This window comes from Lissotriton vulgaris, chromosome 7, assembly GCF_964263255.1.
Source record: "Lissotriton vulgaris chromosome 7, aLisVul1.2, whole genome shotgun sequence".
NCBI lineage: Eukaryota > Metazoa > Chordata > Amphibia > Caudata > Salamandridae > Lissotriton > Lissotriton vulgaris.
In genome coordinates, this window is record NC_141695.1 from 161,509,200 (window position 1) to 161,526,277 (window position 17,078).

Consider the following 17,078-nt stretch of genomic DNA (forward strand, 5'->3'; position numbering starts at 1 on the left):
TCGGAGAATGAAGCAACGTTTGCACCAGGTATCACTCGGCGACGCACAATCTCAGAACGATGACTCGACACGTGGGCACTGCCTCGCGCTCGAAGAAGATGACGACGATGTGTTTGTCATATCATTTGTCAGCAGGTCGGACAAACACCGAAGACCGCCGCCGATGTGTTCTGTCCTGGTGGGAGGGTCTGCTGACCAGGCGCTCATCGATACGAGCGCATCCATCAGCGTCATAGATTCGAAGAGTATGAAAGTTTGTCACCACGACCCCCTCTTGCACCCACCAAGGGCTGGATTTACACCTACGGAGGCACATACCCACTGCCTCGCAGAGGAGTCATCAAGGCCGAAGTCACCAGTGACAAACATGTCACGACTGCCCGATTTCACATCACTGAGGGGAGGAAAGGCACCCTTCTCAGTTGCCACACGGCAGAAGACCTCGGTCTGGTCTTTTTCTTTCATCAGATCCATGACTCCCATGCTGACGCCATATTACAAGAATTCCCTGCACTGTTCACCGGGCTAGGCAAGCTGAAAGGGAAGCAGTCAAGCTTCACATTGACCCCACCTATTGCCCTGACACACAGGAGGGTGCCGTTCAACCTACGCCTGCAGCTGGAGGAAGAGTTGAAGAAACTCAAAGACCTCGACATCATCGAAAAGGTGGCAGGCCCCACTCCATGGGTGTATCAGCTGGTCGTGGCCCGAAGCCGAAACAACCGGGAGCCATAAGGCTGTGTGGATAGGAGATTCCCAAATCTGGTGGTTAAAAGTCATCTTACCCCCACCATGGACGACATAGTGGCAGACCTGAATGTAGCCAAATGGTTCTCCAAGTTGGACATGACCACTGGGTACCACCAGCAAGAGCTCGAGCCGGAGAGCAGGTACATCACCACGTTCCCTACCTACGTAGGCCTCAGGAGTTACAAGAGCGCATCGGGGTGTTGTCGGCAACCAAAGTCTTCCAGAATGCCTTCAAGGAAGCACTGTCCGGTCTGCAGTGCGTCATTAATTTGAGCAACGACATTTTGGTGTTCTTGAATACCTTGGAGAAGCACCACACTCACCTCCAGGCCACCCTCTAACTGCTGGAAGACAGCGGGCAGACGCTTCATAAAGCAAAGTGTACCTTTTACGAGGAATCCGTTGACGTCTTCAGGGACATCTTCACCAGAGAAGGGCTAAGGGTGGATCCCAAGAAGGCCATGACTATCCGGGCGGCGAGTACCGCGAAGACTCCTACTGAAGTTCACAGTTTTCTCAGCATTGCCACCTACTGTGGCAGGTTCATACCAAACCTGGCCGCCCTGTCAGAGCCACTCCGCGCCCTCACCCGCAGTGACCACCAGTGGGAATGGACCGTAGCCGCCAACATAGCATTCAATACCATCAAAACAGCGCTTATGGATAAGAGTTGGTCTTGAATGCCATCCCAATGGGCCTAGGAGCGGTCCTCCTTCAGGAACATGGCCAGGAGACCTGGAAGCCAGTCGCCTACACCAGCTGGGCGCTGTCAGACACAGAGACTAGGTACGCCCAAATCGAGAGGGAAGCCCTGGCAATAAAATGGGCTTGTCAACACTTCCATCCATATCTGTATCAGCAGGAGTTCCAAGTGGTGATGGGCCACAAGCAGATGCTCCCACTCTTTGCAAGGTCATCAAGACAAGCGCCCCCCCCCCAGAATTGAATGGTGGGCTGTACAGCTGCAAGCATACAACTTCAAGGTCGTGTTCCTTCTGGGAGTACACAACCCGGCGGACTATCTCTCACGGCACCCCGAGTCTCTGTGTGGTGTGCTGTTCCTAGAGCGCTGCGCAGGCCCTGTCACCCCGGGCCCCGCCGCACTACAGGAAGGTGCAGAGTGGCATGAATAGTAAACATAGGACCTTGATGCAGTGAATAGGACTAAGCTATGAATAATTGGAGCCTGTCATAGTGAGGCGGGAGGTTGAAATACATGAGTCGGAGTCCGATCACGGGCAGCCGAGTACGGACAGAAATTTCCCCTTCCTCTTCTCTTGCTCTCTCCAATTATTTTTCCACCTGGTGGGGGTCTATGCCATATCAAAAATTGACTTGTGTGTATGACTAAAACACGGTAAGGAGGGGGTAATATGAATAAAGAAAATACCCTGTGAGAAATAGAAATGCGCACAGTTTAATTTAACGAATGAAAGCTGGAAAGATCGAAAAGAAGACAAACAACTAGGGGGCTTACAGTACAATCTAGAATGGAGTATTGTAGGGTATGATTTGTGGTGCATTCTGTTCTGTATAACTTTCTATAGATTTATTTAGAGTGTGACTATAGGGCATTAGCCCGCTCTCACCCAGGTTTTGGAAATAAAGTCAGGAAAGTCGTGTAAGAAATTACATTTTTTTGATCTTTATAATGAGGTGAGTGTATCGCACGTACGCACTATGTTTGGTGGCACTTTTGGGTGAGTGCAAGATGGGATTGGGATGCATAGAGTCGCATCCTGGTTCGATAAATTACAGACATTGGGATGAGAGTTATCTATTGCTTTTTGAAGTACAACATGGCGGCACTTTTGTCCATCAGCACCTGCACCAACCTTCCTTATTTTTTTTTTTTTCCAATTTATAGGGCGCAACAGCTACCCAAAAAGGGTTTCCCGGCGCCTAGACACAGCTAGTTTGAGGGCAGAAATAGGGGGAAATGGCTGTTGAGTGTTATTGTTCAAATAGCCAGGTCTTAACAAGCTTTCTGAACCTGATGTAATTTTCTTCCTTCCGGATGAAGGGAGGGAGCGGGTTCCAAAGGGAGGGTCCCAGATGGGCAAAGGATCTGCCACCTGTTCTCGCCCGTTTGAATCTCGGTACGCAGAAACAGGCTGCCGTCTGCGACCGAAGGTTTCGCTTGGGAGTATAGAGGTAGGCGAGGGTTTGAAGATATTTGGGTGCTGTACCTGCTTTAATTCTGAACATATAGTTCAGGGCTTTAAAGCGGATTCTGTTTTCGAACCTGAGCCAATGAAGTTTCCGACGATGGTTCGAGACTCCGGAGTTCTTGGGAATATTGCAAAGTAGCCGAACTGCTGCGTTTTGCACCACCTGCAGTCGGCCAATTACAGATTTGTTTGCGCCCAAGTACAGAATGTTGCCGTAGTCAAGCCTTGATGTAATGAGGGCATTGACTACGGTCTTTTGCGTGGACAAAGGCAGCATCCAGAGGATCTTCCTCAACCATTTAATTATGGTAAGGCATAGGCCGGTTACCTTACTTGCCTGTTGGTTCATGGATAGGGAATTATCCAGAATAAAGCCCAAGTTTCGAACGTGGGTCACCGGGGTAGGAAAGGCGCCCATCTGGTCAGGCCAGTGTACGGGATTCCACAGATCTTGATCTTTTCCCAGGACCAGTATTTCCGTCTTGTTTAATTTTAACTGGTTTTTTGTCATCCAGTTCAGGATGTTTAAGAGTCCATCTTTGAGTAACGAAGGGGAGTGAGGACAAGATTCGGATAGGGAAAAGATGATTTGGGAGTCGTCGGCGTAGTTCATAAGAGTAAGACCCGATTGTTCAACAAGGTCGGCCAGGGGTTTGAGATATATATTGAAGAACAGAGGGCTTAGAATAGACCCCTGGGGCACTCCATGGGATGCAGGCAGGGTGTCCGAAACGGCTCGTGAAGATGTGATCTGGAAAGTTCGGTTTGTCAGGAAGGACCGGATCCAATCCAGTGCCTTTCCTCGTACACCATTTTTGTGCAATTCTTTGATAAGAGTTTCGTGGGAGATGGTGTCGAACGCCGCGCTCAGGTCCAATAGCACGAGCGCGACCGTCTGACCTTGGTCAAGTAGCTTTCTGATGTGTTCAGTGACTCCAAGCAGGGCAGTTTCTGTAGAGAAGCCAGCCCTGAAACCAGATTGAGATGGATGTAGTAGAGAGTTTTCTTCTGCGAAAGTAGCTAAAGCAGAATGTACGTGTCTCTTTTGACAGAAAACAAGGACCCCCTGTTTTGGATCAATATCCTGGGACAGGGCAAACAATATATGTGAGATAACAATCCCAGGCATACAATTAAGGAGAGAGGCAAAAATGGATTAAGGCAAACACACAACTAATTCAATATGAAAAAATACAATTTTTAATATGATAAACACATATAGTAAAAAATCACTAGATTGATGCCAATTGATAAAATAACATTGTACTAATACATATGTTGTCACAATAAAAAGCTATATGATAAGAATAACAGATGGTTTCCTGCCGACGCGTTTCGACATACACTATGTCTTCATCAGGACTTTTACCATCATACTTCTTTATTTTGATTAAAGCTGATTAGGACTTGTGTAAAAAGTTCAACATTCAAGTTTCAGGCTCCCAAAGATAGCTTGTAGGAAATCATTATTTAACATAATTCTGATCTCAAACAAAGCAAAAATATCTTCAGAGTTAAAATCTTTTATTGATGGGGTAGTATTCTAAAATAATAGTCCGCTTCCAGACTATTTTGTATGTCTTAATATTTCAGGTAGATAGCGTAGGGCTGTAATTATTTCGCCATTGTTAATTGACTTGTGTATAGTATCTCGATGGTTGAACAGCGCGTGTTCAGTAATGTATCGTAGCAAAGTGCTGTTGGTTAATGTTTCCTATTGCACGGATTTCAGCTACACAAATGCGGTACATCGGTAAGAGGACAACGATGCGATGTTTATTAAAACACTCTCAAGTGCTTCCGTTTCTCAGCTCGTACATTCGGTACGTCGAAGGAGAAACAGCAGCGCGACGTATCTTCAAACACCCTTCTACGCTTCTGTTTTTTGGAAAGATAAAAAAAAAAAAAAAACAATGTACGTGTCTCTCCAGACATTTGGAAAATGCCGGGAGCAGGGATATGGGTCTGCAATTGGCGAGTATTTCCGGGTTTGCAGTCGGTTTTTTCAGAAGGGGCGTAACCATGGCATGTTTCCATAAGGCTGGGACAGTGGCAAGATCAAGGGATGAGTTCAGAAGATTTGCAATGATCCTTTGATGGTCAGCAGCAAGCGAATCACTCTCAACTCCAACAAATTGATGTGAAGTCATCTCTTTGCCAGAGACTGATGGCCTTTGAACTTCCACCACTCTAAGAAGGCCTACCTGGGCCAGTAGCGATACATCCGTGACCACCGTTAGCCCTGGGTGGGGTAGGGAGAGGATTCTGCCATTGACCCAATTGAACTCCAGTCTCCAGTTTTGCAGTCTCCTCCTGTAGGAAAATGATTTTCTGTCCATCTAATCTGCCCACATTTTTTGCTTTTTTATCACCTGGTTTTAGGCCTTCTCTATGGTGAAGCCTCATAGCTTGTGACTCACCCACAGTAAACTCATGGCAAATGGACTGCACGTCTACCACCAGAGTCTGCATATTAAAATATGACTGCTGTGGCACAGCAAAGGTAAGAGGCACCTGGCTGGATAAACGTGAATGTGTGTGCACGTGTGAAGGCTGTGCTTGGGAGACTCCTGTTGTGTGCAGCCCAGGAACTATGCACAGGTACCCTGGCATAGAAGTGACTCTGCAGGGTTGGGTGGTGACTTAGGATAGGCCTTATAATGATGGTGTACACATATATGGAAAGTTGGTGTGGTTTACTGTCTTGACTGCAGTGACACTCCATTATACTCTTATGAGAAAGGTTACCTTAGAGTGCAGCTCCGCGTCCCCTGGGTCTACAGACATCAGAGTTGTACCAATTTACAGTGTAACCTATGTGAAAGGATCAATTCTGCAACGTTCAAAGACATAGCTTTACAGCTCATGGGTCATCCCAGAATGCCATATTTCTCTGGCTCAGCTCAGGACCAGAATCCATGCCTTTTGTTACCCTCCTGAGCTATTTACTTTTATCTCCGGTGGCAGGAACAAAGACCTCCCCCCTCAAAGGGAGAAATTCACAGTGTTTAAGTCAGCTTCTGTGGAGGAAAGGGGGGGCTGTTCTGCATCAATCAGCCAGCTGCTATCCTGTGCCAGGAAGGGGACCTGTCCAAGCCCACTAAACAAAGGAGGGATCCCAGGCCGCTGAAGCTAAACCAGGGGACATCCTTTAAAGTTTTGCTGGGGAAGGCCCTGGCAGTGGTGTCAGTGAGGGGTGGAACTGAGACCTCTAAGGCAGATGTAGTAAGTGACTACTGGGTGACACCAGTTTGAAATATCCCAGCAGGCTGTGCAGGGAGGTTGTTACAGGGGCAGAGAGGTGATGTGGAACATCAGGATAGGCCAGAGGTGCATCCTTGTTGAAACCTTCCTCTCTTAACACTGCTGCTAGACTCATCACAGGAAGAAAAAGAAACACACACACCTCCCTGAATCTGAAATCCCTTAACAGGCTGCCATATGAAACCATAGACAGTCCTTAAAAATAAAACTTGGAACAGAGCTTTCTTGGGTATTGTCCTGAGAATTTGGAACTCCCTTCCACCTGAAATCAGACTGAGCCCCTGAACTGCATATTTAAAAAAAGAAGGTAAAGAACTACTTATGAACAAATTCACACCTTTTGACTGGATTTTCACCCATGATTATATTCTCTATTTTGGACCATGCCTATTGAGGTAACTTTCCTCAATTTGTGAACTTGCACAGTCTGTACCTCTCTGGATTATGTTATTGTTCATTCTCTAGCTTCTTATTTCCTATTATCTGTAAAGCACTCTCTTACCCTCATGGGCCATATTCATGATATATCAAACTTTATAAATAAAATACATTTAAAAAATCAACCCTCCCCCCCCCCCCCACACTGAAGCAGTAAGGGGCCCAGGACCCCATTCCTGGACCCGAAAAGGAAGCCATTTTGAAGAAGCGTAGTTGCGGTTTCCTACCGAAGCAGGAAGGGGCCCAGTGCCCTATTCCAGGGCCATGAGAAGGCGATGAGTGATTGGGAGTGCTGCAGCACTTCCCGTGTGGCTGGCCTGGCCTGCTCCTCCTGCCTGTGATTGGGGGGAGCGGGAGGTTTGCCACAAGTGACATGCCCACGAGGACTGCTAGCTCCTGCTGCAACACGCTGAAGTACTGCCCGTGCGGGGAGCTGGTAGGGACAACCAGGGGTGGGCTCCGTGGGCTGTACCCCAATGTGTGCTGCCAAGGTGGGACTGGGCACCTTGAGCCAAAGAGCACGGTGCAAAGCCACATATAAGATTAGCAGCAGCGGCTCTCCCCAAAACAGTGAGACAGCAACTCATCTAAAATGTACGTGCTCACCGAGGAGCGCCCCGTAATGCCCGGCGAACTTGCCTTTTTTCACTAAGAAAACCACTCATTTTTAGGTCGAGCCTAGACCGCACATGCGCTGTGTGGAATACTTGTTGTAGAGAAAAGGGATTTATGCCCCGCCTGCTGCTTTCCAATTGGTTCAATGCATTGTCTCGCCTCATTGCTGCTTCCTAAATGGTTCACGGAGTGATACATCACTTCAGTTTTGCAAAGAACAGCACAGACCAACTACAGGTACCCTCTGCTTGCATTGTTTATCTGTTTCTCAGAAGATACTCTTTTTCCTGGTGCGCCACGACCATGGCGCCCTTCACTGGCAGCCATGCACATACATTTAATAAGCACGGGTACCATGCTATATGTTTTAGCATGGCACCCACTTTTGTCTTGTTTTGTCAGCATGGCACCCTTCAAGGGCCTCTATGCTCATAACTTCAATAGGTCCGTCAATGTGATTTTTTCTATCAGCGTGGCGCCCTTCACAGACCGCCATGAGCATAACTTTGGTGTGCACAGGCACCGCGATGTATGCTTTAGCTGGCCTCCTGGACCCGCTCTCTCGGGGCCCCCTACCTACGCTCCCTGCCCAGGGCCGCCATGAGACTAGAGCCGCCCCTGCTGGCCATCCCTGAATAAAATGGCAATTGCTGGGTTAGAGAATCCCTGGCCCAAAATGTACGTGTAATATTAAAGTCGTTTCTCCAGTGCTAAAAGGGGAGTGGCTTGTTTAATTCTTGCCATGTTTTTATGCTCATTGATGAGGGAAGTTTGCAGTGCCTGGGAATAAGGTTTTTGTTGCCTGCGATAGAAGTACGATTCTTTCTGTTTTCTTGTAATTGGTGGGTGCATCTTGACAGAAGAGTTATTGATTGGCATAAAGTGTGCTACATAACCTCTTGTAAGTGCTTTTTAATATTCAATGTTAAAACCATCAGATCTTTTCAGACGGCCACACCCATGTCATAATAATAATAATTTGAATTTGACGGAAGTGAGTACCCATAAAATGGCCTAAGTATAGCATCAAAGTGTGCCTTATTCACAAGGCGGCATTAAGCCACGTTAAGTGAGTTAACGCCGCCTTGTAAATGAGGTGAAGCCCTTATCGCCACCACAACATCTAGAAAAGTGACGTGTTGGTGATAGGAGCTTGTAAATATGCACGAAGTGCTTTTAATTATCGCTTTCTTCAATTTTCTGTTTTAACATCCAATTTGGCTTTCTTTGTGATTTTATTATTAAAGGTGCACAATGCTTTAAGGTTTCATATTAACTATATCTTCGTAGCATACATTTTAGGAAGCTTTGTAGTCACATTTAGGTTTGGGTAGCAACACCACCATTTTACATGTTCACGTCTTTACGTTCTGTACAAGGGCTTAGTTCATGGTGCAAAATGTTATTTGTTATTGGCCGCTCAGCAACTGAGCTATATTAGAAGAATCAACAATAGCAGGTTGACTGTGATTTCAGCATGGCAACATGGGTGATGTTTATTACAAAAATACATCACTCCCTTGTTTAGTCAGAGGAGCATTTTACTAGCACTGAAAGGTCTCTCCTTGTCCAGCTGATTCCTGTTCACCTCTTGCGAGGAATGATTCCCAGCTCTCCATTAAGACAGGCACCCTGATGACACTTGCCCACAGGCAACAGGGGAGTTAGATCAACCTACAGGTATTCTGGCAGGTACCCTAGGTTAGGTAGAGCTAGGTAGGAGTACAATATATTGCAGTACTTATTTGCACACATATGTTCTCTGTAACAGAAAAATGGTTAATTTGTTTATCTTCTTCAGCATTCTTGTAATGCTGATCATGTTATTCAGCTTCTTTCTGCTCATTATTGCAGCACATGTTTTTTTATGCAAGAACCACAGTGCTTCAATAAATATTGAAAGGCCATGCTGTGCATTTCTTGGGGTATGCATGAGTTACCAAACAAAAAGGTTCTAGATCTCTTTATATAATTTCCTTGGGGAGTCAGGGTTGCCATGTTCTGAGGTTGCATAATCCATTTGACACTCTGCCAGGTTAGGGGTACAGATGGAGGACTGTGAGCTAGCAGGACTAAGGCCAATATATTCTGATGGTGTGCGTAAAAAGTATAAGACTTCAGTGTAAAGGCCAACAATATGAGAGAGAGAGAGAGAGAGAGACAGAGAGAAAGAGAGAAAAGAGAGAGAGAGAGGGAGAGAGAGAGAGAGAGAGAGAGAGAGAGAGAGAGAGAGAGAGAGAGAGAGAGAGAGAGAGAGAGAGAGAGAGAGAGAGAGCATGTCACACGAGGCAGCTACACAGCGTTAAGTTCAACATTACCAGGATTGCTGAGAGTGAAAGCGGATTCCAGGTCACATCCGGATGCTTCACAGTGTGCAACCCAACATTACCAGGATTCTCAATTTGATTTGATTTGATTTATCCATTTCTAAAGCGCACGAATGCCCGGAGGCGTCTTGGCGCTATGACATGCCCGTAGTCCTGAACTGGTCTTAGGTTTATGCCGTGAACAACCATGTTTTGATTTGACTCAATGAGGATATAAGACTGAAAGTAACATATGACAGTCTTCCAGTGCACACCAGAAGTGATAGGTTACTGCAGGCAACAGAGTGCAACTCACTGATGTACAGGTAAACAATAGCAGGGGTACCACAAGTGGAAGTAGACTGCAGTTAACAAAGGGCAATTTAACAGTTTACAGGCCAACATTACAAGGGGCATCAAGAGCAAAACAGACAGATTCACCCTCGCAGACGAGTACACATAGACATCGCTTCAATTCCTTCGTAACAATGAAACAACTTCAAAGCTCAGTGTAGTTTTGAATATAAACAATTTATTGTTTTGTACAAATTTATAAAATTAGCTCAAAAGTCTCTTCTGCATAATAAGACACAATTAATATATATAAAAACAATACATTATTAAAAACAGTTAATTTCAAATCACAGAATCCCGTTCCACAGACGTATTTACATGGCTTTTATAAATATTTCAAGACATGTATACAAATTAAAATAAAAGGCTCCAGTTTTGCAGAAAAAAACCTGTGGAAGATGTAAAAAGCTAACACCCAAATCCCTCGTGTTCCAGTGTAGGGGTGGTTTGTCTGCATGTCGCTGCACCTCATCACCACAGATACTGTGTGCAGAAGGGTTGAAAGCTTGACATGTAACAGAACAAATATAAATAAAACTACATATTTGTCCAGCCAGTGGTGAATGCCACTGCAGAAACCTTACAACTACTCTAAAATCATAAAATCTTTAGCAATGTCTGAAACGCACGCTACTGTTAGCTGCACACATCGAGTACCAAATGACCTTCAGGATACAGTAATATACGTAGGGTCTGCGAGGTACCAACTTATTTCACATAAAATGTTTTAGATCCTCCCCGGTACTTTCAAGGACAAAGCTGAGACTTCTCTGGCTGATGCTAGATTCATTGAGTGACATCTATTTTTAACAGTGATGTCAGTCTTTCATCAAGTGCCGGAAGTGATGTTGCAGTCTGACTTTGGGTTTGTGAAGTAATGTATCTGTCTGATTTTCATTTGTTGAGTGAAATCTCACCAGGAAGCAGAACTTGCATCAGAGCTCTGCTAAACGGTACTTTACAGAACCTCCTACCCCGCCCAAAACACCTCCTAACCTAAAAAGAGCTACATAATGGCACAACTTCAGAAAATGAGGAGTCACATAAACCCTAGTGTAAAAAGTGAAAAAATACTACAGTGCAAGTTTGCCACATTTTTATCGGATTTACAAATGTGTTAAAAAAATGAGTTACAAGGTCTGGTAACAGTGTTTGTGCTCCTTCTTGAAGCATTTTTCCCTCGCTTTTACTACCAGCTACCAACTGGTAGTAAAAGTGGGTACAAATGCACAGCATCACAATTTGCACTCCGTTCTTAATCAGAGGCAGCGCAGAAATTGAGTATAAACGTTTAAGCCAATGTCTGCAAAGCAAATAGAGCCTAAATAATCCTGTGAACATCTACGAAATCAGCAGATTTTAGTTTGAGATGTAGACCTTCTTCAGAAGGAAACTAATATTTAAATGTGTATTCGGACAGGACGGTCACAGTTTCATTTCTAAATCACTTCAGTCAATTGTGTACTGTGGTCGGTAGAGGACTGAGCGATTAAAGTCCAGTAAGAGCATGATGTACAGGCAGCTGGCTTTGTTTACTCACTGTACAACTAATAACAGAATACAGTGCACAGGGAGATCTTTGCTGGTAGACAAGGTGGGTGTGTACCTGAGACCAGGAAAATATCTCACACTTTTATTCCAGTTAAATGGCACAGTGATTCACTGCATAGAAATAATGTTACTGCACAGAGTAGGCTTCCTGTGGAAGCCAAGAGTGATCCCATACGGGAACATTTAAAACACAAAGGGGCACATTTATCATGGTATCATATTTGTGACGCACCATCGCCACACAAGGTGGAACAGGACGACCCCTAGAATGAGGTTTACTAAGCCAGGCAAGGCAACCTTGCGTGGCTCGGTAGTTCTGAAGTAACGCAAGGCAGTGCAAGTTGCTGCCTTCCGGTGCTATACCCCAGGAAGGGATTCCATCTGTGGCGCGTGGGTGTTCCCACCCATCCACCCACTGATTTTGGCAAGACTGGTAGACCTGGGACTGCATCAAAATGCTACTCCTTCCCATGGGAGGCACAAGCAGGAAAAATATTTGTATTTCTCTTTGTTGTTTCCTCTTTCTAAGTGAACTGAATAATGATCTTAGAAAGAGGAGAGTGCTTCTGAGGATTGCTTTTGTGCAGAAAGTGCCCCTTCCTGCACTAAAACAATGCTGCCCCAAGGCAGGCACAAGCAGCACACTCTGCACCATGAGAAAAGGAATGCACCATTTAATGTTAAATGTGGCGCATTCCAGCCCTATCCCTTTCACGCACTGCAGCACGCGCAGCAAGGGGTCTTGCTGTGCTGCATTGCAGGAAAGCAGGATGAATCCGGCCCTAAGCATTTTTAGGGACTTTAGAGCATTAGATGATTTTCTCTCAGAAGACCTTGCAGGAAGATTGCGGGCTTTTTACAATATTTATATAACAACAAAAGAGAGTTTACATGTGTCTCAAAAGAATTAGTTACATTTCTATTTTATGACGTGTTTGTTCATTGCCATTTTTTCCAACACTTGTAGCCTCCAGTTTCCCAGAGGAACAAGTGGAGTTTTCATTGTATTGCCACTTCCTGCTTAGGTCTCATGAACCCTTCCTGCTTCCCTGGGGGATCACAGTTACAGCAAACTGATGGAAAACAAACACGTAGCTACCACAAGAGAAAACATTAGAATGGTTTTCAGGCAGCTGTTACCAGAACTCGGACGACTTTTAAAGCAAATATGTAACAAAATATCACAAAAGACTTCCTTCCCTCTGCAACAGTGCACCGCCTTTATGTACTTCTAAAACTCTGAAGTAAAGCAAGAACCTGAGTGTTGTAATGACGTGCACTGCAAGGAAGAGTCCAGCAAAAAAGACAAAGATTTGGCATCCAGACACTTAGCGCCGTAATTTAAATTATCTTTTGTTTTTACCCCACATTTTCTAGCTGTCTGTGCATTTTCATCGTGGTTTCTAAAATGGCTCTCCTACTAAACAGAATTACCCTCTCTTTCTAAGATGGCTGCCACGAATACATGGGCCAAGCACGTGGTTTGTTTATTATATTCCCCGTTTCTTATTCCCCAACATGACAAATAAAGATTGCAAGGAGCAGAGGGATCATTTCGTTCTACAAAGAGACCTGTGTGTGAACAGGAAAGCATTGAGTTTCCAATGCTGGCCCCAAACAGGGCAGTTAGTAAACAAGAATTTTAAATTAGATAATAAAGTAACTATGTAAGCTAATTTGGTAAAAAACGACAATCAGTACCCAAGCACATCAGTAGCTGCAGCACTCAACACAAATTCACATCATGAAGAGTAAAAATCAAGCATGGAATTCAACAGTCAGGTATGCTTGCGCATCCAGGGAAGTGCGCATGCGTGCGGAATGTAGCGCGTGCATGGATGAGATGCACAGGCAGTGGAATGAGCTCAGATTTAACTCTACTCAAGGGATCTAGACCGTCACGAGGCACAGGATTGACGTGTTTAGTTGTCAGTGCAGTGCATTCTGGACTTTGTAGTATTGTCTACTGCATTGGTAAACAGCCTTGAACATAACTGATTATACTAAAAAGGCAGCTGAAAACAGGTGCTCTTTGGCTAAAACCCTGGCTTCTTCTTCACTTCCACCTCAAGCCACCCACCTCTCCCACTCCCTCCTGGCCCAACATCAGATCCAGGTCTGATCTTCTATAAAGCGCTTTACAGTGCCTTGGAGTCGCCTGCAGTGATTCACATACGGCCACTTTCCCAGGAAGATATTTTTGTCATTTTCTCCCTCTTCCTGTTATGCTTTCGTTGGTTCTTTATTGTTTCGCAATCCTTTAAACGAGTTACGCCAACAGATGATTGACCATAGTCCCTCTTTTATAGTCCCTCTGAATCTGGGTTTTCTGCGAAGTCAATTTTGAACCAAAAGTGTACCGTAATTAAACATGAAATCAATGCTTGAGACCCCAATTCTAGCAAAAAGCACAATTCACTAAAAACTTCCTGCAAAGTAAGTCTGAATTCGCTCGCAGGCTGCATTCCATGAGATTTCCAAATGATGCCGTTTGCAGCGCTGCCCCACCAGTTTAAATGCATATCTCCCCGCTGCTGGGGCAATGGATGTGGAGTCTGAAGGAAACAGAAAAAAGCTGCCACGTACCTCAACCTGATTTCCCAAAATCCCACCCGTTTGACCATCCCACCCCCAAAAGGCATCTAGGCCGCCTTGTTGCTTCTGCTCTCTGTGTAATTTGCATTTTGATTCTTATCTCTAATTAAAACCACATCCGGGTCATTGAATACAGACCAGGAATGAGGCCCTCTTCTGTCGCAGATGTTCACTTTTGACCTTCAAATGTTGCTAGGCGTGCCTTCTTGATTACAGGATACATGCGTTGCACAGTGAGGACATCAGCGAGACTCCAGTGCATCTGAACCAATGATGTTCTTGACAATGAGATGCTTTGGTGTGTGGAGGTGGCGGGCTGGGTCTACAACTGATGAAGACTCGCTTCGTCCTCTGGTCAGTAACTGAAATGAGTGACATTCTTGCTGCAAAGTAAGTCAGATGGTAGAACAGGTTTGGCCAGCACTCCCTGTGAGGTAGAGAAGCAACACTACAGTTCAGGAATGCATTGCGATTTGTGTTCGAAAAGGAGGCTACAAATTCGCTAGTCCAGGCTGATTGGACACAAAACAAACCCCAAACTCACCTTATTTCATGCACTATGTTTAGCACCTGCTAAAGCTCCCAAAAAATCAAAGGCCTGCCCAGCCTTTTTTTCCAAAAAGAAAGTTGATATCTGCCATGGTCGCAGAAATGAAAGTCTGAGACCCTCGATGTAAGGCGTAAGAAGTTGCAAGTAGGGCCGGGGCAACTGGTCTTCGTGGCTGTGGGCCTTCCCTGAGATGTGTTTGCCCCACCACCGTCCATTGATCTGAGTGGCAGTCATGCAGTCTATGCATTCAGGCCATGGTCCTTAGGACTTGGCCACCTTACGCTTCTGGCGAGCAGTCCTCGAGGGCAGTGGAAAGACCTTCTGAACCTTGGGGTAAATGTAATACAGGGTCATGGGTTGGTAGGTGGGGATGAAGCTGAGACTGCGGCTGCCATACGGGATGAAGAACGGCGCGGCCGGAGCAGGGTGGTAGAAGTACTGAGTGCCCTAAGAGGAGACAAAAGAGTGATGTCAGAGAAGGAAAAGTAATGGACATGGTCAGAGGGGCATAGAATATCGGTCCAGAAAGGAGACACAAATAAGGCTGAGCAGATCACTAAAAAGAGAGGATGACTGGGGATGGAAGGACAGGGAGGGCGGAGAGAAGTCAGGAGGGAATAAAATACTAGATATATAAAAAGAGAACAGCCCAAAGTGAATTAGAGGAAGGAATGGGAAATGAGTGTGTAGTGAAAGGAGGGAACACAGAATGAGGAGTATGAGAGGAGAGCAGGATAAGAAAGAAAGGGTATATAGAACATAACAGCGATGAGAGGAGGGAGCAAGAAATTAGGAATAGAAGAGAAAAATAAAAACAAGAGGAAAGAATGAGGAACGATCTGCGTGGATATGAATACCGAACCCCTCTAAATACACCCCATTCGTGACCTACAGGAGGAACCACTTGTCAATGCACCTCATTAGTGCGATGTGACCCCCACATTTATTCCAAGCACTAGGCCTGGAGGCAGCTCTGACAATGCTCATCACTCAGGACTTGCAAATGCACATTAATGCTCATTAATTGCCATTACAGTACTGGGCCCCACACACATCTCAGCCATGCACCTCACTTGTGGTTCCCAAGCCATCGCATCCCCAGATCTCCCTGTACTGAGAACTGCACACGTCTGTTCCATGCACCTCACTCTGGCCCTTAAGACCTCCCACCCTCCCTTCCCCTGAGTTCTCTGTACTAGGGGCCAAAGACAATCCCTCTGATGCACCTCAGTTCTGCATCATCCCCTACAATGGGACCCACACACACCTCTCACTGGGAGCAAAAGACAGTTCTTCTGAAGCACCTCAGTACTGCATCACCCCTACAATGGGACCCCCCCCCACACACACACCTCTCTTGTTGGGAGCCAATGACAGTTCTTCAGAGGCACCTCATTCCTGCATCACCCCCTACAATTACAATATCTCTTTCTCTCTCTATCTATCTATCTCTCTCTCAGTTCAGAGCTCCAGGGCTCACAAGCAGTTATCCTAGGGCAGAAAGCTGCTTGGCTAGTGATGTCAAAAGGCTGCTCGGCTTCTTCCTGGCCATTGCTAACACCTCTTACAGCTTGCTCTAAACTCCACCCACTGAGTCTGTCAAAGAGTCCTTGGGCACTGCCTTTGTAGTCTCTATGTAGAACATCTCTAGGTGAAGTGTCCTACCTGCTTCACTGTGTTGATGACGGGCACCTTGGGGGTGCACACCTCCTCCTTCGGCTTACGGATGCTTTCATCTTCAGAGGAGCTTTCGCACGGGGAATCCGAGCCATCCGAGTGGTAGTCAGAAGTCTCCAGCTCTGAGGGGCTCTTCTTGCCATGCTCCTTGCTGCCCTCATCAGGAGTGACTGTGAAGTGGCTGCTATTCTCGCCAAGCCTGGGAGAGAAGAGAGAGATTAGGTGCACAGCCTGGGCTGACGAGGATCACATAATGCACAGAACCCACACTTTATGAGATGGGAACGTTCATGCACAGATGAGGAGTCCACCTTAGTTCATGCACAGATGGTGAAGAGTCAAAATTCATTCATGCACAGAGGAAGAGTCAACCTTTCATGAACAGAGGTAGAGTCAACCTTCGTTCATGCACAGATACAGAGTCTACCTTTGTTCATGCACAGATAAAGAGTCCACCTTCATTCATGCACACAGGAAGAGGCTACCTTTGTTCATGCACAGACGAGTCTACCTTCGTTCATGCACAGAGGAAAAGTCTACCTTCGTTCAAGGGCAGATGAAGAGTCAACCTTCTTTCATGCACAGAGGATGAGTCTTCCTTCGTTCATGCACAGAGGAAGAGTTAATCTTCGTTCCTGCACAGAGGAACAGTCTACCTTTATTCATGCACAGAGGATGAGTCTTCCTTCGTTTATGTACAGAGGAAGGTTCTTCCTTCTTTCATGCACAGAGGAAGAGTCTACCTTCGATCACAGGCAGATGAAGTCTACCTTTGTTAATACACAGAGGAGAGGAAGATTCTACCTT

At 45.7% G+C, this 17,078-nt stretch overlaps 1 protein-coding gene across 1 annotated transcript in view; it reads right to left on the reverse strand.

Moving 5' to 3' along the window:
* Nucleotides 1-10,054: 10,054 nt before the first annotated feature.
* The window catches only part of LOC147701065 (protein BTG3-like), a 60,965-nt gene continuing 53,941 nt past the window's right edge, over nt 10,055-17,078 (reverse strand). The window contains exons 5-6 of the mRNA XM_086929859.1: nt 16,260-16,470; nt 10,055-15,041 (exon numbers count right to left, since the gene is read on the reverse strand). Coding sequence (XP_086785985.1) covers nt 14,856-15,041; nt 16,260-16,470 — 397 coding nt within the window. The 3' untranslated portion in view covers nt 10,055-14,855. The remainder of the gene's footprint in view (nt 15,042-16,259; nt 16,471-17,078) is intronic.